The sequence below is a fragment of the Sciurus carolinensis genome, chromosome 7, assembly GCF_902686445.1.
Source record: "Sciurus carolinensis chromosome 7, mSciCar1.2, whole genome shotgun sequence".
Lineage (NCBI taxonomy): Eukaryota > Metazoa > Chordata > Mammalia > Rodentia > Sciuridae > Sciurus > Sciurus carolinensis.
In genome coordinates, this window is record NC_062219.1 from 41,570,260 (window position 1) to 41,597,784 (window position 27,525).

The 27,525-nt window shown below is 36.2% G+C and overlaps 1 protein-coding gene across 1 annotated transcript in view; it reads right to left on the reverse strand.

Moving 5' to 3' along the window:
- Clvs2 (clavesin 2) overlaps nucleotides 1-14,150 on the reverse strand; it is a 69,117-nt gene extending 54,967 nt beyond the window's left edge. Inside the window, exons 1-2 of the mRNA XM_047559346.1 lie at nucleotides 13,445-14,150; nucleotides 12,064-12,995 (exon numbers count right to left, since the gene is read on the reverse strand). Of these exons, the coding sequence (XP_047415302.1) occupies nucleotides 12,064-12,452 (389 nt within the window). The 5' untranslated portion in view covers nucleotides 12,453-12,995; nucleotides 13,445-14,150. The remainder of the gene's footprint in view (nucleotides 1-12,063; nucleotides 12,996-13,444) is intronic.
- Between the last annotated feature and the right edge of the window lie 13,375 nt (nucleotides 14,151-27,525).

The following is a 27,525-nucleotide window of genomic DNA, read 5'->3' on the forward strand; positions in this document are numbered from 1 at the left end:
GATGAGGAAAGAGACAAGAGTAACACACCAATTCTAGCTTCAGAGACTGAGTAAATGTAAAAATCTTTAATCAAAATCAATAGTGCAAATAGAGAGGACTGTTTGGGATGTCTGGAAATATAGACTTTTGAACAGAAACTGTTGCATTTGAGAAACATGTAATATACCCAGAAAGATATATCAAGTAATCATCTTGATAGATCCTAAGCTCAGAAGAGAGTTCAAAGCAGAATGTTCTGGATCAAAAGTCAAAACTTAAAGATCAAGAAAATGAAGTGACTAATACAGTCAAAGCTAACAGAGATATTAAGTAATTATTCTAAGAAGATAATCATTAAGAAATCCCCAAATTTTAAAAGGAATCAGAAAATTTATGGACAACGTTAATAATTTTGTTTTTTGTAAAATTTTCTCCTGAGACATTCAGGTGAAGATGTCCAGGAAAAGCTACAGAAAGAGATCTGGACCTCAGGGAAGAAGTGGCATGAGGTGGAACGGGATCAGGAATAGAACCATCTCTGTTTAGTGGAAGAGACAGACTCGCCAAGGAGACAGTATGAGACAAGGGGTATTGAAGAGGGAGTAGTTCTATTTTTACTTCTAAAAATATTTAGAGGTGAATGGATAAAATATAATAGTTTGGAAAGAAATAAACAATGAAAAACAGAACATTAGGTAGTTTCTCAGCTTTTCATTTCCCAGTCTGTAAAACTGTTTGGAACAGAATCTTTAGGATTCTAGCATTAATCAAGCATAGGGCATGATGTCAAAAGACTTCTAGAAGGAATTTCTGCCCTGCCTCTCATTAGCTCTGTGGCCCTTGATGTGCCATTCATTTAAAATTCTAAGGACTGTTTCCATTATCTGAAAGCATAGTGGTATCTATGTCTGTCTCACAGAGTGGGAAGTGGGAGCTGGAAGGAAGAGAATCAAAGAGATGATTCTGGCAAAATCATCTGCACAATTCTAGATATACAGCAGATATTCAGTGAAAGTTGGAATACATAGGAATAAACACATAACTTACTTTTGGTTGTAACAGTAGCCCTAGATGTAGTGCACTAGGTAGGGTATAATCAGAATTGAAGAATATTTTCCTTAAAATGTTAATTATGATTTTTAGGATAGACTATTTCTATTGTAAAAGAAAGGATCAGGAGATTGCTTTTAACCATCTAGAAGGTGTCCAGGTTATTATAGGCCTAGGGATATGGTATCCAAAAGTACTTCTTGAATACATAAGATAATAAAACTTTTTGTAGGGCTCATTATTTATTTGTTATTAGTGAAAATTATATGACTTAATGTCACTTGATGGATGGCCTACCTTTATTGCAGACATAATGGCCTGCATGTGTTATAACCTAAAGCCTATAAACCTACAGAGATGGAGAAGTTGAGACAGGAAGTCTAAGATTCAGGTTAAAATTAGACAACCCCCAAAATGATTTTACTTTCTGAAATTCAAAATAATTTCACACTAAAGAAAATTAAAAATTAGAAAAGTCCAATTCAGGATGGTTCCTCATTATGAGAATGATTTCTTCTTCTGTTACCCATAATAATATCAAATTGCATTAATATCAAAATGCTATAAAATAAAATATTAATCTTAAATCAGTTTAGGAAGGATGATGCATTTGTATCTAGTAAAGATAAATCATGGTACCAGTAAGGGCTAAAAATAACAGGCAATTTGGTTTAAGGACTACACTTGAAGTATGGTTCTTTCAAACTGTGTTGAAATCAAGAATTATAACATATGACTTATATATTAATAATGAATGAATGTATTTATATATAAATTATATTATTAAAAATTGTATATTGGGGCTGGGGTTGTGGCTCAGTGGTAGAGTACTTGCCTAGCATGTGTGAGGCACTGGGTTCGATCCTCAGCATCACATAAAATAAATAAATAAAGGTATTATGTCCATCTACAACTAAATTTTTTTTTAAATTTGTATATTATATAAATTTTACATATGTAATGGGTTATAAATTATTATGACTTATATGTAATATTATAAATTATACATTACATAAGTTATAAAATTATTTCAAAATAAGTAACATAGGCAAATTTAGGATCAGCAAGGAAGAAAATCAAGTTTGCAAAGTTTTCAAGAGTAAATCTAATCAACTTTTTACATTTAATATCTTGTTCCCAGAAATCTAAATAATCTTTATATAAACATTTTAATTTATAAGTTTAAGAAACTAAAAACAACCTAGCTAACACATTTGAAGGGCAGGCCAACACCACTCTTGACTTACTCCTGTCCTCTGTTGTCAAACATGTCATATTATTACCATTAGCAGCTCAGCAGGCTCCTCCTTAGAAGAACATGATTTCATAGACTCTTGCCAGAGTCTGTAAAATACCTTCCAAAGAAATGTAGCATCTACAAATTTATTTCTTCAGGAATCCTACCATTGTTCTCCTCTTTAAATTATTTTAACTGTTATAATTTAGAAATTAGAAGTCACTATAATGAAATATGTTACATATTCATGTTTGATATTTATACTCAAATTGTATGAGTTCCATCATTGCTATTCTTCCCCTGTGTGCTGGAAGAAATCCATTTAAAAAAAAAAGACAAACTAGCACATTGTTGCAGTTCTTGACTCCTGATTGTGCTTCCCCAAATAGAATTAACTAAAACTTGAATTTGTAGAGAAGGATGCATAGCTTATAGTAAGAAGAAATCATAACACCAGCAAGAAATTTTACAACTGACATCTGACTATGTAGACCATTACTCCTGAAAGAAATCAAAGCAGCTATAATATGTAAAAAACATAAGGAGAAGACTTTGACATCACATCTCCTATTTACTCACTGTATAATAGAAGGAAAACATCTAATCCCTTTGGAAAGTTTACAGCTATAAACTGTAAAAGTCTGAAAAGATATATGTGACAAAGTATGTAAAGTTTTTCTTTAACTTAAAGTCTTTTTAATATTCAACTTACCATTATCCCAAATACAAACCGAAAATGGAACTCTTTCCTATTTTTCTAATCTTAGGTTGTCTCTACACCTTGAAGAATTACGGAAACTTGCTTAGCCTCCATTTCCTCTTTTAAAATGTAAATGGTAATAGTTACCTCCTAGAACAAAATGTAAAATACTAAATCCAGTGCCTAGCACATAGAAAATACTTTAATGTGAACTTCTATAATTTCTATAATCATATAATGACTTTTATTGTTTCATATTCTACAAATTGCTTTTTGTTCTTTTCAACCAAGTATTCTTAACTTTGCAGACTTGTGAAAATAAAAATGAAATAAAATAATATATGTAAAGTTTTTAATCAACACTTGGCATATAACATAGTCAAAGAATATGTTTGCTATAATCATTGAGAGACTCAGTGAGTCTCTTTCTTATATTTGATTCCATGACACTACATTTAACATTTTTTCCTCCCACTTTCTGGACACTCTATCTTCCATCTTTGATTCCACTCTTTCCTCCAGTCATCCAAATCAAGAAATAGACCTTGGTCTTCCGCTGTCACCAAATAGTATCTCACAGAGTTCCTGAGCCATACCTTCTTCCCTTTGGCCAATGTATGAGTGAATGCCTCACCTACATGCCCAGAGTCACTGTCACTCTTAAGCAACAGCCTCATCCTCCCAGTTGAAACTTAAACATCTGCACCTTAGTAACTATTGCCTGAGTATTAATGATACTCATCTCAGTACCTCCACTACTCACTTCCCCTCTGAGATTATTTTAAATGATCAATTAATGAAGAATCATTCTTGGATAGTCCCTTCACTTCTACTTCTGTGTATTTTCACCAAATTCCAACTACTTTTCTTTCCCTTTGTTTACTTATATGTCTTTGACCTTCAACTCTTTCTCCAGTAGTCTGAGTTTCGTTGCCTAATATAATGTCATTTCTCTTTTCTTTTTCTCCCCTTTCACTTACCAAAATCTTGCCTACGCCCTACTGTGATATTAATTATCCAAAACCTGACATAATACTGCTCTTCTATGGCTCTTTCAAAACCCCACCATTCCCTTAATAATTATACCTCTTACCTTGCACATCCATGCACAGGCTCCCCCTAGCCTTCAAGATCTTGTTACATCTGTCCCCCAGCAAACTGGTACACTTCTCTACTGTTCCTTCACTTCATTCTGTGAAGGATACCACTCCTTTTCATTTTCCCTAAGTTCTACCTTTCTCTGGGTCCACCCCTGTTGTGTGAGATTGTCTCCATCTGCTGGGGACCCCCAGTGCCCTTTCTCAGTCTACAGTCACAGATGTGTAAGCTTAGCTTAAAAACTGAGTTTTACTATTTAATACTGCTTTCTGTTCTCATTGCCCAACAGTACCCAGCATACTATAGGTACACAAGAATATATGCTACAACCAATTTCCCAAGGGTAAAGACCATACTGCTCTACTTCCTCTTACAAAGGATATCAATGTGCCCTATTTGATGTCATTTTTGAGTTATATCATTCATGTATGTTTCTCTCTCCACCCAAAGGGCGAAGCAAAACACCTTCTTGGACTGAGGGAAGACAAGGACTGTGCCATGCAGCAGTGCTGAGCAGAAGTGTACTGCTTGTAGCCAGGAGCCCTCTCAAATCACTCTCTCTCTCTCTCTCTCTCTCTCTCTCTCTCTCTCTCTCTCTCTCTCTTTCTCTGTGTCTGTCTTTCTTTCTCTCTCAAAGACGTTAATCATTTGAAGTGAATTCAAAAGGTACTTTGAAGACTTTTTAAGAAGATTGGAGCTGCTGCTTCTCCTGTTTCTGACCATGCAATTTTGGGTGGCTTCTTGGCCCATGCTTCTGTCCTGGCGTCCACAGCACCGTCGCTCTAGCACAGCTTACAGTCAGAGCAAAGACCAACTTAAATTACAAGCAGGTCATATCCTTCTACTCTCCAGTCTTTTCAGCACGACAGGGAAAACTGGCATCCTGGCATCACATACAACAGCACAACAGCCAGCACCTTCCCTTTGTCACTGAATAAATCAGCGACTATTAAATTCTTCATTAAGCCTGCCCAGCCCCTCAGTTTTCATTAAACAACATTTTCTAGTGTCTAAAGCATGACCTGTTGGAAAGATGCTTGGGAGAAGGACAAAGAAGAATTACCTTTATTAAAACCTCAAGATGTGGTTAATACTAAAGCTGATGAACCCATGTAGATGTTTCATGCTACTGCTTTGTGATAATAGTACCTCTATGGGGTAATAGCTTAAGATTTCCAAAGCAAATTTAAATGTATTGTCTTAATCTCAAAACAATCACCAAGGTCCCTGGGTTGACTATTTTCCTATTATTTAACAGATGAGTACATAAGATCTCAGAGAATTTGAACAGTTTACCCAAAATCACCATAGAGGAAAGAGGGAGTCTAGATTACAAGCCTTGTCTTTCTGACACCTTGTAGACCAGGGAACTGTCCACTCCCCATTGTGCCCCATCAGAACAGTCTGATGAATAGCTGTTCTGCTTTTCCATGTCTTGGTATCATACTATGTGCTCCAGAAGATAGGAGATCAGGAAGTCAATACCAAGGTATCAACTTTACCCTCCTTACCATTATCCAGTGAGCCCACTTTCAGGGCTCTGGTGGAGTGGAAGCACAAAGACATTCACAGGAGTCAGGATGGGAAGCAAAACAGCTAACTCTACAAACCCCAGAGGAAATAGAAACTCTGAGATTTTCATCTGCCTGGCTTCTGTCACTGTGCACAAAAGATTAGCTGTCTGAGCCTTACTTTAATTTTACTGATGTAGGAATGTAGGTGAATAAGAACAAGAGAATCACTGGAAATGAGACATCTGCAGATAAAATATCACTCTTTGAAAAAAAATTTTTTTAAATTATACAACTATTGCTACACAAAAAAACTTAAGACAGAATTGTCCTGGAATAAATAATTTCATCAACCTTTCTTTTCAGAGACAAATACTCTGTCCAAGTGTCTGATTAGTCCAGTCTTTGCCTTCAGAAAATATATTCTTACACCTTAACTTTTGTCCCTAGTTATCTACATTCTTTTGTTTAATCAAGATTTTTGAAACCAACAAGATCCAAAGGCATACACCTGTAATTTCAGCAACTCAGGAGGCTGAGGCAGAAGGATCACAAGTTCAAAGGCAACCTCAGCAACTTGGAGAGGCCCTAAGCAACTTAGTGAGAACGAGTCTCTAAATAAGAAAAGGTTTGGGGATGTGGCTCTGTGGTTAAGCAACTCTGGGTACAAAAATAAAAAGATATTTGAAATCATAGATTGATTTTTTTTTTTTTAGTTATCAGAGCTCAATTTGTATTTAATGACATTTAATTGTCTTCCCCTTAATTTGGGTTGATAACTGTCTATACACAAAAGGAAGTGACTGATGTCACTTACTAGTTGTATGATCATAAGGCAAGTACTCAACTGCTATACTACATGCTTCAGAGGGTTTTTGAAGGTGTGATTAAATGAAAAGGAACAATAAAAAGTTAGATTCAGTCAACCACACAGGTAATTACTCCCTGCATAACTGAAAAGCCCACAGCTTCACCTATGCCCAGAACTTCAACACTGACCAACAGTATCTTCATAAAGTTTATGGGATCTCCCTAGTAATAAGTTATTTAGATTTTCATATTCTTTCTTCCCAGGGAGATTATATGTCTCTTAACAGTATAAAGTTTGTGTCATATCTCTGTAATACCTGCTAAAATATCACTCATTGAAAAAAAAATTTTTTTTGAAATTATACAACTATTGCTACACAAAAAAACTTTTTTTGCTAAATTTCTAGGTATACGGCAAATATTCAACTAAAGTTTATTTTTGTTAATCAATTTAAATGAAATATTAATTATCTCTGTTATTTAATATCATAATGATCCAACATGCAACAGTATCTTTTATTGCATATCACTGTTTATTATAATAGTGAAATATAGGTACTTGCCCAGGGTTAAGTTAGAAGACCTCTATCTTTTCTCAAAATGGGGCAAATATATTAACTTAGTAAGGACAACTTGTTAACATATAAATTGTTGGCTCATGTTTTAAAATATCTTTAAACATTTCTTAAGGGGCCTCCTTTCTGGGCACTCTGATAACCCCGAATTCCTTGCTCCTCTTCAACCTTGTTTGAAGTTGCATATTTGAAACATATAAATAACTTGATCAATGCCCTACAGAAGGTTGGTCCTCTGCTTTCACTGTTATTTCAGGATTATTTCACTAATTACTGCATGACCACCCCAGTTTTTAGAGACTGTCCTATTTTTTTCAGAGATCTGTCATAATATTCCTCTAACATTTCTCAGGATAACTGTCTTTTTTTAAAATCTCTTTCGTTTTTCCATGGTCTATACTAAGAGAAGAGTGTGGAATCAGTTGCAGTTTCTAGAGAATTTGTTAAGGGAGCCTCCCTACCACATGGAGGTGCTGTTGTGATCCCTTGGAAGGCACACTTGCCACTTCTACTTTGGCCTAATGGAAATCCACCCACCACACACCATAACAACACTTCCAGGATTTTGAACATAAGGGACTCCTGATCCTGCCACTTAGTGTGACAATGATTTTATAGTTGAGAAATAGTTTAATACTTTAATAATTGGAGACAAGAAATCTTGAAAAATCAAGCCAAATAATTGTCTTTTCTTTTTTCAATTTTTTTTAAAGATTATCAATTGTGAGTAATTCTTCCTCTCTTGTTTATTGTTCTTGGCTGTTTTAATCCATTCCCAGTCATTTTGATTTCATTTAATTTTATTCATGTTAGCATACTTCCAGAGAAGATGAAATCTTCGTAGTTAATATTAAAACAAATCTATAGTCTATAGTTATTTTTTTAAATGGTAAGCCATCGTTATCATAATTGTCTTTCGTTTTGAACATTGGTCACACTATTGAAAGATATAGGAGCATTGGAACTGAAACCTCAAATACCTGTCATTTACATATTTTCTTTTATATGAAAAGGCCACACACAAAGCACAAACAGACAAGAAAATGTTTTCTAGGCAAATTCCAGGATGAGTTAGAGGATCACAACAATGTCTGACCAGTGAGTTTCCTGCCCCTTCCAGAGCTTCAATACTGTAAGTGATAATCGAGGTCCATTATGAAAGGCAAAGATAGTGCAAGATGATCTGTGCTTTCTGAATTGCCACTATTAATGATCACTTTAATTCTAGCTACACTTAATCATTTTTAATAACTATTAACCAAGTTCCTGTTTCCTCTAGTTGTTTCCTCTAGTAAAGTCCAGATAACTACTTTATAAGTCTAATGAGGTCTACAGAAGTAAAATACTACTAGCAGCTATCTGATGACTTACAGGCCAACTCTCAGGCTGCATGTCATCCGTAGGTTTCAGGTGACACAATTTCACTCATGAATATTCCCAGTAATTATGTGTCAGTGGATTTCAACTTCTCAGTTATCTGTTTTTGTGCCCTGGGGCCTAGACTGCCATCTCCTTTCATTCCAAACTTCCTTTTCTCAAGTAGTGCTCTATCTTCTAGCTTCATGGTCCATTATCTTCACACTCTGTTGATGAAATCAAGTGGACGACTTGAAGGTATCTGCTGAGCCCTAAGTAGGGCACTGTCATTTGTGAAGGAAATATAACATGTGATGCACTGAGACTCCCTGCATTCTAATGATGTAGTGTAACCACCAAATTATAATTTTGCTGTGTTTGCTTTTGTTTTCAGATATTATGTTAGACAACCTGAAAGGAGATAAAATCGTGCAAATCTCTTCCAAGGTACAGACTGCTCAATGAATGCGACAAATCATCTGAGCCTGTTTTCTTTCTTTTTAGAAGGACATAGACCACAACCAAAGTCATTTTTGACATTTCAGTATTTCTGCTTTTTTATTTTTAAGATTCATCAGAAGATGGGTACACTGCAAATATTTTGATTTTACCTTAGTATTCCTGATGAATTTATATCTCATAAAGGTTTTGGAAAGGGTCCAATTATTTATAGAATCTGAAATCATTCTGCACTATGTTGCAGTAGAGACACTATTTTATATTTACTATTTTCCATGTCTTCAGGCACATAGAAAATTGCCCTAGAAAATTTAATATAGCAGAAAGCATATAATGGAGAAATGCTTACTTAGAATTTGTTTTAAAAATCTGCATAACTCATAATTCACCTCAAATATTTATTGAGCATCTACTGTAGCTCAGGTGCTATTATAAATATAATAAATGTCTTTTGTTATACAAATTAATACTTTGGGGGTTTTTTACAAGTATTTTCTTCAAAATTAATAAAATCTTGGTTTTTTTTTTTTTTCTTTGTATTTAGGAAGTTGGAAAATAACCTTTTTTCCAAATAATAATTTTTCTTCTATTTCATTTCTGAAACTTCCCTATATAATACTTTTTTAAAAAGTATTCAACTCAAGTAATATGGTCAAAATTGTGTTCATCGATGCAGTTTTCGGGATAGACCCAGGTGGTTTTGAACTGGCAGGATGTGGATAAGGAACATAACACTTAACTTACAGAGCAGGGGAGGGTAAGAAGTAAGGGAAACTGTCAGTTGTCATATTCACCCAACAGCCATAATTAAGTAAGCTGTAGAAAAGGTGGTAGCAAATTCTGTAGGAGTCAAGTTAGAGAAGCCTTGAGACTTGGGGCAGAAGAAGAGGATTCATACTGAGGAGGGATAATAGGACTCTGGCACTATCAGAGAGACAACTGTTCCTCCAATTTCAGGGCAGGGTCCAATGCAATTCATGTGCATATACCATGAAGATAAAGATTTATAGAGGCTGCCAAGATGGCAGAACTGTCCGTCCAGGAGTCCCTGTTTTTTGGTATGGTGAACTGGGGATAAAGAACAGGTAGGGAGAAGGAGGGATCTATTAAAAAAAAAAAAAAAAAAACGGGAAGTAGAAACAACTGAAATTTAGGCAAGTTCTAGATCTTCTAGATCACTTGCATGTGATTTAGATTTATTACAACTTCTTGACATACTATAACTTCTTGTTTATACCTGTTCCTTCCAATCATAGAAACATAATTCACAATTATTAGTCTATAGGTCCTGACAGGGTATTTCTGCAGGACACAGCTTCTCACTTTTTAATTTTAAATTCACAGTATTTTCATATTTATAATTTTGTGGAGGTTCAATAAAAATGTTCTACATAGCTATCAATAAATCCCCTCCTATTGTAGATTCCCAGAGAGAAAAGGTTTGATTAGTTATAATATGTCCTTTTCCATAAATGCATGAGATAGACAACTGAAACAGTTTCTTAAGTATATCCATAATAATCACCTTTCCACATACATGAGAACTATAAGTGACTTTCATCTTAATTAGTTTTATAAATCATTATGAATGTTAGTTCACTTATAAAAATAAATGAAATAGTTCTGATGTATGTGTATTCCTCTTTGAATGCAATCTGCCTCCCTAGGGATATTTCTAACAGAATTTATGATGTATTTAAATATAAAATTTCCATAGCCATCCTATCACCAAAGCTTAACAAAGTTCAAAGTTAACTGTAATATGGAATATTAGGTTATTCCTCAAATAAAGTTTTCAGTTTTGATATGCACAATCATTGTTTGCATGACCCCATAATGTATTTAGATGAAGAAAAAAAACACTTTCTAGAGAAAAACTTGTAGTTTTTGGATGGAATTTCATAGTTCTTTGAAGAGTTCTACATGATAAGAGGTGGAGTAAGGTCTAGCTAAAATAAAGAAAGCTCTATTTCTTCCCAATGGCTAATTTTCTCTTAAATATATGTTTCTAAAATTTATGATTCTTCAGGTAGTATTTTGTCTTCATATTTACTTTTAAAAACTAGAGTATCTCTCAATATAGAATTATAGGCAAAAGTAACCAATTAATGGGGAAAACTGTTTTAAAATATTAATTTATGCTCTAATATCCCAAGAAATTAATAATCCTATCCAGAAACCCATAAGTTCTCTAAACATCTCTCACTAATTGTAGAAGTCATTTACAGTTGCTCCAGATGTAGTTTAAATTAACCAGATGTACCCAAAGTCCCCATTCACAAAACTAAAATACACCAACATTTCAACAACCAGCTTCTTATGATATTTAGTTTGGGAGCATTTTTAAGTTCCACGAAATATATTTAACTTTAAACTTAACTGAAATTGCCTTATTCAGGAACCTTTTATAATTTCTTATCTCTTTCAGCTTGGGAAACTAATCCTGATTGAAGAAGTAAAAGTGTCATTGCTTTTTTCCTATAATAATGTAGATGAAGTGCAAATATTATTTCTCATCTACTAAACAGCCAATGAGCTCAAAAAGCCTACCAACTGATGCATCTGAACGTTTTCCACTTCTTTCCAAAAGATGAAAAATTACATCAGACAGGAAACATATTCTTCAGATTAGTGACAGGTGTAGAACAAGCACACCAGTCAGCCTTTATTTTCAGTGTCGCTAAGCATGCTTAGCGACAGAGGGTACAACTCTTCCTTTTCATTGAAGTGACACACATCATATTTCGCCTTTCTCTACACATCACCAAGCAGAAAAGTTCCCAAGCAATAAAACTACCTGCTCTTTCTTGAGCACCAGGCTATTCTTAGAAAATAAAATATGAATACTAAAGAGAGAGGGTGTTGATGACAATTATGATGTTGACTGTCTTTAGTTTAAGAATCCCTTCAGGAGGAAGGAGGAAAAGCTGTCTCCTGTATTTACTCATTTTCCCAGACCATAAACTTATTCAAGAGGTGAAATATTTGGATGCTTTACTTAGAAGTTTAGTGACTTAGATCTCAGTTTTAAAATATGGTTCAGGAAACACTTAAAGCTGCAGTAGAAACTGGGTGTTAGTGAACTAAGAGTTTTAAAAGTAAAAATAAAAGGCCTTCTCTCTTCCCAGAGTGCACACCAGAATCTCATTTCTTAGTCTCAGTTTCTCTTTTCTCCTAGCCAAACAAATAAACATCAAAGCTGCAAAATTATGACACTACTCTTCAGGGTAAATTCTGGAAAATGGGAGAGAAAAAGGATCACTCCCAAGTTTGAATTTGGGATTTACCTGCTCTGATCCCAGTTGGCAGCAAAAAGGACTAGAATCTTCCTGCCATAGTGGTCCAGATTGGCCAAGCCCCCAGGGAAGCCATCTTTCAGCGCCTGCTTGATGCCAGGGTCAGTGGCCTTGAAGCTTTTGAACATGTCCAGGTTCTGCTGACGGTACTCAAAGTATTGGGCCAATAGGCGGAAGGCCTCAAAGTGATGAAACTTCCGCGCCCGCAAGAAGCGTAAGATGAAAGCATCATCGGTGCGCAGAAAGCCAATGTCCGGTCTGGTGATGACCATATCCCTCACCTCCTGGATGTCCTGGTGCAGCGTGTCTGGGTTCTCATTGAGTTCCAGGCGAGCTTTCTCCAGGGTCTCAGGAGAGAGACCAGCCTGTAAATGAGTCATTGTTCTGTTGTTCCAAAGCCTTCGCTCTGAAGCTCTTGTTGACTGTCCCACAACAAACCTGGCCTTTGCCACTGCCACACTCTGGTCCCAGACCTCCCTGCTGCCTGCTTCTCCTTTACAGGAAAGACTTGGTCTTCGTGATTAATCAAGTACCCTGTTGCACTTGCTTTCCTACAGCTTTACTGTGGGGGATACAAACTTCTTCCCCCAGCCCCTAAAAACAACGCCCCCGTTAGTTCCCTCTTTTCTTTAAAGAAATGTGGACCTCTGGCGGGCCCTGCACGCTGCTCCTTCTGGTCCTTTCTCTCTCCGAACGAAAAACCCCTAATCCCACCTAGCACGAGTGGTTCTGATCTTGGTGCTGTCCTCTTCTCTTGTCTTCCAAGATGTAATAAAAACAACCCCCACGCACATCTCAGCCCCAGCACTGTGATGCTTCTGCGGTTCCTACTGAAGGATGCGCCTGCCAGGGATAACGATGGGAATTCTGATTAATAATAAGGTGGTTCTTCAGCGCCGAGCTCCAGGGCGGGGAGAGAGCGTCTTTGCCAGAAAGAAAAAGAGAAAAAGAGGGTGGGGGAAAGGAGCTTATTTCTCCCTCTGCTTATTCAAAGATACTATTTTTAAAAGACATCTTTGTGGGATTTTATTTTTTATTATCATGATGATCCAATTAGGGAAGACTGCAGATAGCGCACCTTCCCTCTGCCCCTCTTAGACACACCGTGATCTCATAAGGCACCAGGAGAGATTTTGGTGGCGTTGGCACCAGCGTGGGCTCCCCCCACCCCACCCCCAACTTCTGCCTTCCTCTATCCCTTCATTTTAAAGGACTTGCCGCGGGGGTGGGGTGGGGAGGGAGGGTATCTCTCTGGGAAGGTGCATGTCAAAAACAGGGGTGGTGAAGGGAGTTGTGGAGAATGAAATAAAAATGTCTCTATCTTTTCTATAAACCCCAAAGCAAGAAAGAAGAAAGAGCAGCTGGCTCCTACCAGCAAACCCGGAGGCGGGGACGCTAAGCAATGCGGCACTCCCTGGCATCCATCAGCCCCGGCTTCGGCGGCGGCGGCGGCGGCGGGGGCGACAGCAGCATCAACTCCTCTCGGTGGTAGGGAGCGAACAGAGAAGAGGGGCGGCAGCGGGGACCCGGGCCGAAGACTCGCTCGGGAGTAGCTGCGGCCGCATCGTCTGAGGGCAGCCCGCTGCCTCTCAGCGGGAGGGGTGGGGACAGCAGAGATAGGGCCACCGCTGTCCCAGGTCCCCGCCCGGTCCTGCCATTTTCGCCTTCGGGAGAGGAGAAGGGAGGGAGGGGACCCGAACGCCTGGGTGGAAAAGGCCACGCAGGCGGCCGCCGCCTTTGTGCGCCCAGAGTCGCCGGGGCGGTGGGCGCGGCACCGGCCTCTCCCTGCTGGCTCCGAGTGACCAGAGTCCGGCGCGCCCCTCCGGACTGCTGCTGCGGCTCCGGCTGCTGCTGCTAAAAGAGGACTCGGCTCAGCCCAACTCCTCTCTAATTATCCCAGCACAGATCTCGCTGCGACGTAAGCATTCAGCTCGCGCACGCACTCGGCTCCTCTCTTCCTGCCTCTTTGGGAAGGACGGCAATTTTGGTGGCATTCAAATATCCCAAGCCCCAAGTTTCACCTGCTCCGGTCCCCACGCCCCAGCAGACTGCTGTGCGGGCTTTGCCGGGAGAGGCGGGGCAGGGACGCCTTCCACTCTCCCCACGCCCCTCTCTCATCCTTTGTGTGCAAGACCCCAGAGTGTCAGGGCGAGTAGCTCCTGCAGACGGTAATCCACATTGACACATTTTCTAGTTCCTCTAGGAAGTAATTTTGATGAGGAAGGCGTACAGATACATTTTGTACTTTCTGCATGTGTTGTAAACAGAGACGTTTAATTTAGTAAAGAAGATCAGAGCGGTTCCAACTAATTGTGTTGATGATTAAGCCTCTGGAGAACTTACATGAAGTTTTTCAACCATAAACTCTTCTTTGCTAAATTCCTATTGAAGAAGATGAAAATGAGAACCGGGACCAAAAAAAAAAAAAAAAAAAAAAGTAAGAACACAATTGTCAAAGGAGGAGAATATAGGCACTTGACCCATTTCTGATCTCATAATAAGGCAAATATTTCTAGAACCATGATGTTTCCTTCAGTTTTACTCAACTGTATTCCAGAATCACCATAAATGAATGGTCTCTGCGTGTAAATGGGTTTGAGAAAAAGAGATATTTTCTATTTTCAAAGCAACAGCGGATATACTGATCTTGTCACTAACAGTAACTCTGGGTTACAAATGGTAGGATGGGGTTGTGAGTTCAAGTTAGCGCCATGTAAAAATATTTAATGTGCACCACTACATGTGGGGTACTATTCTAGAGTGTTTGGATTGGAAGTGGTCCTGAAGATTTTTTAAAAATTGCATGCTTTGTCAACTATTAGAACCTTCAAGTTACAGACACACTTAGGTTTATTGCTATTTTTCTGCACATGCTATTGACAAAAAAGAAAGAAAAAGGTTGTATGGCAGACATACCATTTCATTAATTAAACTCATGCAAAGTGATGTAGGGACCAGAATAAGAGACTAAATTATACACATGCACATGCACACAGTCATTCCTCATAAGAAATTTGTGGTTTGTTGAGTTTGGTTTGGTTTGGTTTGGTTTGGTCTTTGAACCAGGGACTAACCCAGGGAATTTACCACTAAGTCACATCCCCAGTCCTTTTTATTTTTTATTTTTATTTTATAGGGTCTCACTATGTTGCTTGAAACCTTGTTAAATTGCTCAGAGTGGCCTTGAACTTATGATCCTGCTGCCTCAGCCTTCATCCCTGGGATTACAGGCATGTGCCACTATGCCCAGCAGAATTTGTGTTTTAAATAGTGATGAAAATAAATCATATAGATATGCATGTATATTATTTATAAATGCATGTCTTATGTGTATTTTATATATACAGCTGTCCTTAAGAATCTGGGAGATTGATTCCAGGACCCCCTAGGATAACAAAATCTGCAGATGATCAAGTCCCTTATATAAAATGGGCTAGTATCTGCACATAATCTGTGTACATTCTTCCATATACTTTAAATCATCTCTAGGTTTCTTAGAACACCTTACACAATATAAAGCTATGTAAATAGATTTTATACAATATTTTCAGAGAATAATGACAAGGAAAAATGTCTGTATGTGTCCAGTACAGGTGAAATTTTTTCTAAATATTTTTGATCCTTAGTTTATTGTATCCACAGCTGCAGAACACAGGGATACAGAAATTCAGATATTACATATATATCTCCTTCTAGGAATTTATGTGATTATGACCCTTATAAGCATTCTGAAAACAACATGAACTATAAAATAATTTGGTTCTCATTTCAAAAAACTTCAAAAAATCATTTTGGCCAATATGCTATAAAGAAAATTTTTGTCTCATATCAACTGTTTGAAGAGGTTTTAGCTATCAACAATAATGAGATCCCATTCTCCATGGATTTCTCATGTTTCTGCAGGTCTGACAAAGAAGTACTAAGTTCCTTTTTTTCCAGATTAATTTTTCAAGGATATTTGCATAATGAACAGCTTTGGAAGAGCCTCAGAAGATAGAGGTAATAGTACTTCCATCTGGAATGAAGGGAGAGTTTATTTATAGCCTTGGAAGAGGGATGTTTCCCTACTGAGCAAGTCAAGGAGGTTTATTTGAATACCTGAACTTAGAATTACTTTATTGTAATGCTACCATCATGTGTACAATTGAATCACATGATTTTCTTCTCTTAGCCCTGTGGAATTGGAGGTGAGAGACCAGTGCACAATAGGTTGATACTCTTATTTCCTGCTGTGCCTGAGTGATAAAGTCCTTTATCTCTGTCCCAGGAGTTTTGCATCTTCTACAGGCATCTGTGGAACTACAACTTGTTAGTTTATAAGATTAAAACTCAGATCCTTCACTGTATTTAAAAACTATTGCTTAATTTTGTTTTCTGAGATGGAACTATTAGACTGTGTTTTTTAGAAGAATTTACAAGATTTTGTCAGTCCATGGAATAATATGCTGTATTTAGTGACAATATGCTTATTATTATTTACCAAATTATTTAGCAATAATAGAATTGCTTCATATAGGATTATTTTAATATATAAATATATGATATAATAGTCTCTGTCCTTCACTAAGATTTTTAGAATAGAGAAGTTAGGTAGATATTTAAAAAACTTTTCATAATATTTGCAAACTATCAGGTTCTTTTTCCAATGATTATACTATTATTTTTTCTCTAAGTAGAGAAATCAGTTCTGGAACCAAAATAAACACAAAGTCATCTATGAATTAAACAAGGTGTTTATCCAGAGGACATCAGTGCATTTGATTCCCATTAAATATTAATTTACCTTGCTAAATGAATGCAAAGTAATGTAAGAACTAGAATATGAGAATAAATTAACTAAACAAAAAGATTAATTAAAGCATTGTTGGAAAAATAATTAAATCAAGAACTTCAGGTGTTTTCAAGCAACTGGTAAGAAAAGTCTGATTTATTGCTGTATTTAAAATGGATGGAGTAAGTTGTTGGTTTTTCAAAATATTTTATTCCATTTATAATATACAAAGGGGCACCATGCAAAGGTGTGCAGTTCAATTATATATTACAAAGTAAAGACTTGTCTAGTATCCATCCAGGGTTCAGAATAGAACCTTGGCACAAAGGGGAAAGTCCCCACTGCTATCTCCTCCTATTAGCCTTGTCTTTCCAATAAGTAAAGTCACATTATCTTCCTTTTGAAATCAATCCTTGTTTTTCTTTAAAATTTTATAAGGGAAGTAATCAGTGTAATTTTCTCCATATTTGTATGTAATTTTGTGATTGGCTTTTTTGTTTAACAATATGTGACATTAACCTATGTCGTTACATGTAGTTAGTTCATTCCTATTTAGTGATGATGCATATTATGCAGTTTATGCACATGCTAGCATATATTTTTCCCTAGAAGAAGATTTGGGTTTTATCAATTTGGGGCTCTTATGATTCATGATGTGTGAACTATCTTGCACATATCTCTCCGTGCACAGAGACATACTTAGGAATGAAAATCGCTGGATCATATGGAATAAGTATCTTTAAATTTAGTAAACAATGCTAAGCTATTTTCCAAATGTCTGTACTATTTCACTCTCCCGCCTCCACAGCAGTATGAGTTTTCACTGTACCATATTGTCACTATTTTGCATTACTATCTATAATTTAAAAATTTATCCATCTGATTTCAATTGAGGATGTTGTATTAGGGTTTGAGTATGTATCTTTTTTCCATGATTATTATGAGGTTGAAAAAATTTTCACCTTTTGGGGAGCCACTTGTGAACCTTTTGTGGGTATTGTCATTTCAGAGGTTTTGCTCATATTTACAGGGGCTTGTTTATTATTTTATTTTTGACTTGTAGGAAGTATTTTTTGTTGCGTTTTTTTAAATAGATTTTTGCATTGGAGTCCTTTGTCAATTGCATGCATTGCAAATGACTTCCCCAGTCTTTGGCTTGCCTTTTCACTCTCTTGACTCTGTCTTTTGTTTAACATAATTGTAAATTTTAATGTAGTTCAAATTTTCCTCTATGAATGGTGTTTTGGGGGGTTCCTGTTTAAAACTCTCTAGTTACTCTGATACCCTTCAGTACACCTTCAAGAAGCCTTCTGGTTTTTCCTTTCATATAGAATTGCAGTCCACCTAGAACTGCCTTTACTGCAGGAGGTGAGAAAGGCATAATGTATACTTTTCTCTGTGATTACTGAATTCACTTAGCATATTCATGGAGACTGCTTATTGAAAAGACCCACTTTTTGTTTTTCAACTGAAATGACAGGCAATCATTTTCATAAAATAATTGATAATATATGCATGGGTTTTAATTTGATATAAAATTTAAACTCTACATCATTTTATATTTCCTATAACCATCAGTGGTTCTGTAAGCATGGGCCTCAGGCCAGTAGCATCAAAAGCATTTGTTAACATTTTAGAAATGCAAAATTTTTCACTGTTGACCTATTGAATCACAAATCATTACAAAGATGTAGGAACTAACAACATTTTCTGGTCAAATCTGACCTTTGAGTAACTGTTTTTGCTCTTAAGTTTGAGATAATTGTTCTAGATATACCCAGATATTTATATTGTATATTGATCCTTATTTCTTATTGTATCTGAGTTTTCATATAGAAATGTTATTCATTTATTTGAAGAACACTTTTTAATTTGTCCTTCAGTACAGATCTTAGGGTTATAACTTTTTGGTCTTGTTTGCTGAGATTCACTTTGTTTTACTTTCACTCTCAAAGAACATGTTTGCCAAGTATTAACAGTTACCTTATAGATTAGCAGCTTTTCTTTCAACAGTTTAAATATTTCATTCCATTTTGTCTTTTTTTTTTATTTCTGCTATAAACTGACAGTCTTTTCATCGTTCCTTTAAAGTAATCTCTATCTTTCTCTAGCCGACTTTACCTTCTTCTCCTCTATCATTATTTTCTAGCAGTCTTCACTAATTTTTCTACTTTACTCTTTTACTATTCTTTTTATTCTTGTATTTCTTTGTACATTTTAAAAATCCTTGTTGGGTCTTATACTAGGGATCCTAGATCCTATTCTGATGACTTTTATCTGTCTTAGAATGATCTAAGTCATAATACTTTCAAACATTTCTTCTGCTCTCTTTTCTTTCTCCTCTGCTTCTGGAATTCCAGTCATATAGAATTTGTATCTCCTCACTGTGTCCTCTATACATCTTACAGAGCATTTGCATTTTCCATCATTTTTTCTTTCTTTTATTTTCAATATTTTCCGTCTACTCTGCTTTCGGTTTATTTAATCTCTCTTCAGCCTTTGCTAATCTGCGTTCTACCTCTTCACTATCATTTCATTAAATTCTTAATTTTAATTATTATATTTTTCTCATTTTAGTACTTCTACTGAATATGTACAGAGATGTGTCAGTTATAATTATTCATCTTAGTTTTCTATTTTCTTCATATAAAACAGCAATTTTTACGTCCTTATTTACACCAACATCTGGGCTCCTCATGGATATGCTATATTGTTTATTATTGTGTCTATTGCTTCTGCTTCTTATGTATATTGAATTATCTCCTTGAGTGTCTAGCTATTTTATATTGCAGTCATGTGTCCTTTAATGGCCTGGATACTTTCTGAGAAATGTCTTGTTAGCTGATTCATTGTTGTGCAAATATGTTTCTGTGTATCGTTGTGTAAATATATTTCTTGCAGTGGACTGATTATGTCTATCTAAAATTCATACATTGAAACTTCGTTCCTAATGTAATAATATTTGGAGTGGGGCTTTTGGAAGGTAATTAGGACATGATGGCAGAGCCTTCATGAATGCAATTAATGCCATTATAAGATACCTCTGAGAGTTTTTCATGCCTTCAGTCATATGGGATTACAGTAAGAAGATGGCCCTCTGTGAACCAGAACAGGCCCTCACAGTCACTGAATTTCCTAGAGCCTTGACTATGGACTTCCCAGCCTACAGAACTGTGGTGAAAAAAAAGTTATGTTGTTTATAAGTCAAGTCAGTTTGTGTTATTTTTGTTGTAGCAGCTAGAATGTACTAAGATACTTTTAATGCACTTTATTTCTAATACTGTCAAGGACTCTACACCTGTCCCATAGATCTTCGAAGATGTCAAAAGTAGCAGTCATTCTCTCCGACTGTAAGCTGCTGTTTTCCAATCATAAAATACCCCCAGGAAAAAGTGGTCCCCAATTCTGGGTTTACCTCTCCCAACCTTCTTCTGATTCTATCTTCCTGGCTATCTGATGGTTTCAGATTGGGTTTTCTTTTTCTTTTTCCTTTTTAGTTATACATGACAGTAGAATGTATTTTGTTAGAATACACATACATGGAATATAACTTATTCTATTTATGTTCCCACTCTTGTGGTTGTACATGGTATGGAGTTAACCGGTCATGTATTCAAATACAAGGCTAAGAAAGTTATGACCAATTAGTTGTACTCTTTCCTACTCCCCTCCTCCCTCCCTTTCCTTTGTTTCCCCTTTTCTAATCCAATGGATTTCTATTATTTCCCTCCCCAACCTCCCTTGATGTAGGTTAGCATTCACAAATCAAAGAAAACATTCAGTCTTTCATTTGGGGGATTTTCTTTTACTTATTATCACTTTTAAATGTTCTCAGGAGAAACGCTGATCTCCAAAATACCTAAATTTTCTTTTTTCTTAATATACTATGGAATAATTTAAACAAGTTTCCAAATTTTATTGCTGATATACAATTTTAATGTCACAGACCATAATTTTATATCTATATCTACATCCACATGTGTAATTAAGAGTTACATACAAACTGTTTTGCCATAAGAAATTGTATCTACATTATAAATCACTACTAGGAGGTCACATGTTCATAATAATGATAAAAAGCCCCTCAAATTTGTATTTAATCATTAAAATATATTTCTAGCTTTTCCTTCATTTTTTATTTCTCATATGTTTATTCATTTCATTACCTGCAAGTATCACTTACAGACAAGTCATAGCTGATCCCCAAAAGTATAAGAAGAAGTTTTTAGTTTTAACATTTAATTAGATTAAAATTTAAAATTAGGACTTTTTATTAACTTTTTATTTTGAGATAATTGTTGATCCATATGCAATATTATAAAATAATGAAGAAACATTCCATGTATAAATTAGTCAAGTTTCCCCCAGTGGCTGCATCTTACAAACCTGTAATAGTATCACAATCTAGATGTTGACTTGATACAGTCAGTAGTCAGAGCATTAAAATCAATGCAAGGATCCTTCATGTTGCCTTTTTATAGCAATACCACATCCCTCTTGTAAGTGCTACTTAACCCTCAGACCTCAAAAAGACCAGTGCTCCTAATCTATATAAATGCACCAAAAACTGTAGAGTCATCTTCTTTCTGCAATTAGGTTTCTCACTAGCAAGCAACCTCCTAAACACAAAGGAGTATTAAGAACATTAAAATTAAAACTTGGCAATCTACAATGTCATAATAATTCACGATCTCCTTTGTGATTGTTGTAGTTAATAGACAAAACTCTTGTTCTCTTGATGTTTACTCATTTTTTTTCATATCTAGAGTGTACTAAAGATAAAAACTAAAACTAGGGTGTTGCCCTCATTTTAGAATGCCTTTTAAAGCATTGCATAAAATAAGTGATGCAGTGTAGTTGGCAAACTCTTGCTTCATCTTACTGATGTTAGCAATAATATCACACCTTCAAAGTATCCAGAAATAGCAAATTGATCCAGTTATTCCCCTTGTGATATGAATGCTTCACAGATAGCCTGTTAGATGCAGCAGAAATTATATTGCTCTCCTTTCTTTCTAAGAAGTAAATGTAGTCAAAGAGGTGATCATATTAAACCTTATTAACCTGGCAAGTTTTATTTAAAATTATAATATATACATGCAAATGTTTTAATAAAATTCCATTCCATAAATCTATATTAAGCAAATTTTAAGTTATTTTATTTTGCAGCATGATACTGTACTTTTAATAAAAGTCTTTCCTAAGAGGATATAATCTGCCTAGGTCACTTCATTGCACGTGTCAATAGTTTCAACACACCTAGTTATATGGGTGAAACAACAAAGGATCACACCAAGGAAAAATACAGCCTCAAAGTTTTATCACAATCAGCAACCAAGACTCACTTCATGGGCAGGAGCATGGTATAAACAACACTAACCCTGCTAAAGTGAGTCTTTCTAGAGTGAAGATTCTTCAGCAAATAAACATGAAGAAAACTACTACTTTGCTGAATTTTCCAGAGTTGTCATTTCTCAGATGAATGCAGTTATAGCCAGGCTTGTCAATGGCAGTAAACATGACTGTGACTAAATATCACTCTGTTAGTTATAACTCATCAGTAGATAAGAACAAACTCAGTTCTGCCTCATTGCTCTTGTTTTGAGGCATGTAATTTCAGTTAACTTATTTTCATGCCAACCATTCAAACTCAAATCTTTTTTTCTTAGGAGTGATTTTGATCTCAAAAATATTGGCAATCTTATTTGTACATTATATCTGTTAATAGTCATCCAATGAAACCTAGGTTTGTTTTAGTTGAACATAATTAGCTAAACTTGACAAGTATTAGAAGCAAATTTCCTACCAGGCACATAGAAACCATATGTTTGCTGTTTCTTATAGCTCTAGTGCCTAGCCTATTCATATAGGCCACCAGTGGGGCAGGTGTGGGGTGGGGTGGAAGAAAAGTAACACTTACTATGTTTAAAAAATTATATTCTGGTGCGTTCCAGCTACAGATAATTTCTTAAATGGAAAATGCCCATGTAATGTACAAGTGAAGCATTTTAGATTCTTGAAAGCAGTTGATTTTGACATTTGACTTAATGTGTTCTGTGTCGGTATGAATCTTTTTATACTTCAGTTAAATCATCCTTTGAAAGTTCTTCCACTAGATTTCTATTGGTTCATCTTCTTCCTCACTGTAGTGCAGATATTTATGTGCCTTTCCCCAACAGTTTATCTTCTGGCTTACTAGAGAGGGTTCCCTAGTAGGAGAAAGCTTAAGTCTGTCCAACTGGATAGGTAAAGACTATTAGAATAACATTCTTAGTGATACAAAGAGCACATTAAAAATCTAATAAGTCATGGACTGAAACCTCACATGACATTTCATAAATATTGAATAAAATTTCATTTAAAGATGCAAGTGAAGTTTCATCTTTACCAACTCAGCTGCTCTTTCATCAAATATTTATTGAGAATCAGTTATGATGTAAGCCCTCTCCCTCTGCGTCACATTCAGCTTGCCACTGTGGAATACTATAAGTAAATTGGCTGAACTATCAGAATCATATTTTCCAAAAGCATCATTTTTTGGAATTATATTATAATGGTCATATTTTCTGGGCACAGGTACATAAATTAAAACCAACTCCTTTAGGTAATTGCTGCCACCAGTGATGCTGTGGCTTTTCAAGTTGATGCTATAATCAAAAGGTATCCTTGTAGAATCCCTTTAAGAGCAGTTTAGTGTTTCTCAATCATCCGAAACAGGTTTTCTCAACCATTTTAGATAATAACATATATGAGGACACCAATCCATAAGCACATAGAGAAGACAGGTCTATGGATTTTATGCAATCTTTGGAAAGCTTCTTTTATCCATTATTATTGTTCTACTTGAAGTAAATCATAAAATGAAAGAGTGAGTTATAAGAATGCAATCTGTACACGATGAAGATTCATACCATTCGTATAATCATACATATACACAGAGTAATGATGTCTGTCTCATTCCACTATTTTTCAAACCTCCCCTCCCTCTCATTTCCTTCTACATAATTACCCTATGTACATGTATGATTACACAAATGGTATGAATCTACATCATATACAACCAAGAAAAGAAATGATGTACCCCATTTGTGTACAATGAATCAAAATGCGGTCTGTAAAAAATAAATAATTCCATAAAAAAGAATGCAATCTGGATTCCTGTCAGTTATATATGTAAAGGTAAATAATTTCTAAATTTGCCTACTGTAAATTCTGGTCAGACAAATTACACACGTTGTAATATAACTGATCACTCACAGTGTATCTGTTGGTTCCTTGTAATTAAGAGCTACAAGTCTTGGCTTCATCAATTGATGTGAAGCTTTGCTAGTTTTTGTGTCTGAGTAATTAGATGCCTTTGATAACAGTACTTTTGATGACAGTTTTCTCTTTAGCAGTGTCAGCAGCTATCTACTTTCCCTGCCTCTGATTGACCCAGCTCCTCATAGCAGAATTCAATGTCGGCTGCTATGGAAGGAATGCCCTTCTTGGCTTTCTTAATCAATCGAAGCATAAGTAAGGTACAAACCAAAGGTCTGAAAATCAAATGTTATTATGAACCCAGTAGGGACTCTTAAAATGTGAAGCTGACCATGTAAGGCCAAAGAGCATGCTGGTAACTGTGGCAAACTGGAGAGCATGTTCAGCCTCCAGATTTCCTGATTTCTTGTCACACTGTACAAGACATCAAAACATCAGTTGGACTACCAGTTTGTGACCCTTAATATTAACTAAAATTTCCTGCCCAAGCTATTCTTCTCTCTAGTTTCAAATCTGAGATGGTGTGAACCTGTATGGATGGACCAGTTGTGGACCAAATCTGGATGCCCATGTGTTACTGCTGCACTAAAGTCCCCAGAGTTTCAGTTACTTTAGCTGCCAAACTCCCTGGAACATGATGTGCCAGAAGATGGCCCATAGCCCCAGCATTTGCAAACTCACTAAACACAGCACCTTAGAACTCCCTTATTTAACTTTCAGGGACCAATCCACAGAACTGGACTGGGAAGCCTGCCCCAGACCCTTAGCCATCTGTTACTCTGTTTTGCTCATTCTGGTTGCTCTCTCTATGGCTAGAGCATTACTTTTTATCTGAAACCAGGCACCAGTCATATGCAATAGACCTTTTTTGCAGAAGTTGCCCATAAGTGCTCTGACTTCTGAATATTTTCTCACTAGTCTGAGAACTAGAGGATGCTTCCTGCCTACTTGAACATGCAACTGAGTTTCAGAACCTATAGCTACCATCTTACTCAAGAACATGTGTCTTCTCTGATACTATACCTAATATTTGTACCCTCCTGCATATAAGTAAATGGAGTCCAGAAGTCAAATACTTTCTTCCTTTATCCAATATGATTCCTAAGTCCACTATAATTATAATTTTAGATAGAACATACCTTGAATAGGCCAGAATAGACCTTTGGTTTTCTACCCTCTGAGTCGTGCATGTGTCTATTCATGTTTCAAGAAACTATGGAAAGCCTAGTGTTGACCACCAGTCAGCAAACCATGTACTGTGCACAAGCTAGGATACTCTGCCCTATAAAGCTTTGTTGAACTGCTAGCTACCCACTTTCTCACTGCTTAGTTAAAAGGTCAAAAGGCATGTTTATTACAGATACATACTCACACCTCAGGAATGATAAAGCTTGTGCCTATCCATCTACTATGGAAAAAGGTGTGTATAGCTCTCCCAATGAGGCAAAATACAATAAAAAAATAACATCATTAAACCATTAGTGGCAATTTTATCCAATCAGTTTCCAAATTGTTTATTGCTAGAACACTAATCACTGAAAATCATATCCTACTTCTATCTTCTGATCCTGTAATCCTCTAAAAGCTAAAAACAGGACACTAAAGATAACTATCAGTGTAACTACAAGATAATCCAAGTTACAAAGGAATAGCAAAGAATTTGATTTATATTCATTGCATAATAGAAAAAAATAAAATATTGGCGTCACAATTTCAAAATTAATCAAAGAATAATGACTTTATAAAGCTGTAGAAATTCCTCAAATATAAAACAACTGAGGAAAAATTTCCAATTCAAATCTTCACCATATCCCCTGCTTCATGCAAATGGATCTATTTACAGTCCCCTAGAATGATCGTGTGCATTCTCCCAGTAACCATCCATTGGTCTTTGCTCCCAAACTTAGAGTACAGTTACAGAACAAAGATATGTTCTGGTTTCCCAGCAGAGAGAACTGCAATCTTGACAGAGTTTGACTAATATCCACTGGTCAAACTTCAGTGGTTACTTAGAGTCTGGGCTCCCTAATGCCAGTTAAAAGTGACATTGCATCATTTAGGGAAGAAAAGATGGTCAGATACATTTGCATTTCAGAATAATAAGAAAAATTTTAATTAGTATAAATATGTCCCAGACAACATTATAGATATATTTTTTTACTAATTTTTAAAAATCATATTCAAATCCTAATTAGACTTGGTATGTTTGACAAGACCATGTGAAGAGTCTATTGGCTACAGAAGGGAAGAACAGGGCCTATTTTATCAATACCAGAAATCAAAGAAGGGGTGAAATAGGGAAAGGAGCTGGTGGGCAGCATCAGCCTGGTGGTGGTTGCACTGAGCCTGTCGGGTCCAGTAATCAACTGTCTACAGGGAAGTGTCTGCAGAATTACAGGATGGTCATTACAAGGAAGGTAAGGACTAAACTTGAGTGGGACTTTGCATGGGAACTCAGTCAGTGGGTCCTCAATGTGGGAAGCAGTCATAGGATTTATCTGACCTATCCTGTGTGATTGCCCTGAATTTTGAGGATAGGATAGAGACTCTGGAACATTCTCCTGTCTCAAGAGTTAGGGAATCGAAAGGTCAGAGAAACTGGGTGAATGTTTCAGTTAACTGCATCTCCAAGTGTAATTCAAGCCAAAATGTCCTTTGGCTTAAATGAACTGAAAATAGCATGATTGGGCCAGGTCTACATCAAGAGGAGATTCTTGAACTTCTTCAAGAAAAGGACTATATCTAGTTCATCACGAACTACCCAGTACTTGATGCAAGTCTGTCTCAAAGGAAATCCTGCAGATATCTATGTTTGATTTGATGTGATGTGATTCTCAAATGGAAATTAGTATTTCTCCAAAGAAAATAAATAGGTCTTTCAGACAATCAGAAGGTAGGTATGTTTACAAAGTGATCAGTAAATCAAAGTGTAATGGAGATTTTTGTTTTGAAAGGAAGGGTTAGGGATGTGGTGGTAAAGCACTTACTTTAGTGTGTGAGACCCTACGTTCAATCATTAGCACTGCAATGTTTTTAAAAGGAATTAAAAGTAATCAGGTAAAAACGATTACATGTATTCTTTGAACTATTTCTCTGAACAATGAGAACTACTGAAGCCATCCCTGTGCAAAAACACACACTCTACCCTTATAAGAAATGGTTAGCCATGTTCTGTTGGCAGAGTAATCTCAATGTGACCAGGAGTTAAATTATTGGGTGGTTGAGGCTTAGTTCATGGAGAAGCAGTGAGATTAATACCTTGTGATGTGTCTTCAGAATAATGTCCCATATTATTCTCCTTCCACATTACATCACTAGCGCACTGTCCCAAATTGTATTGTTGAGAAACTCAGCATGAAATCTCCAAACAAATGAACTGCATAATTCACAAAGAATTTAGGTGCTACCGCTTAAGAGGACCT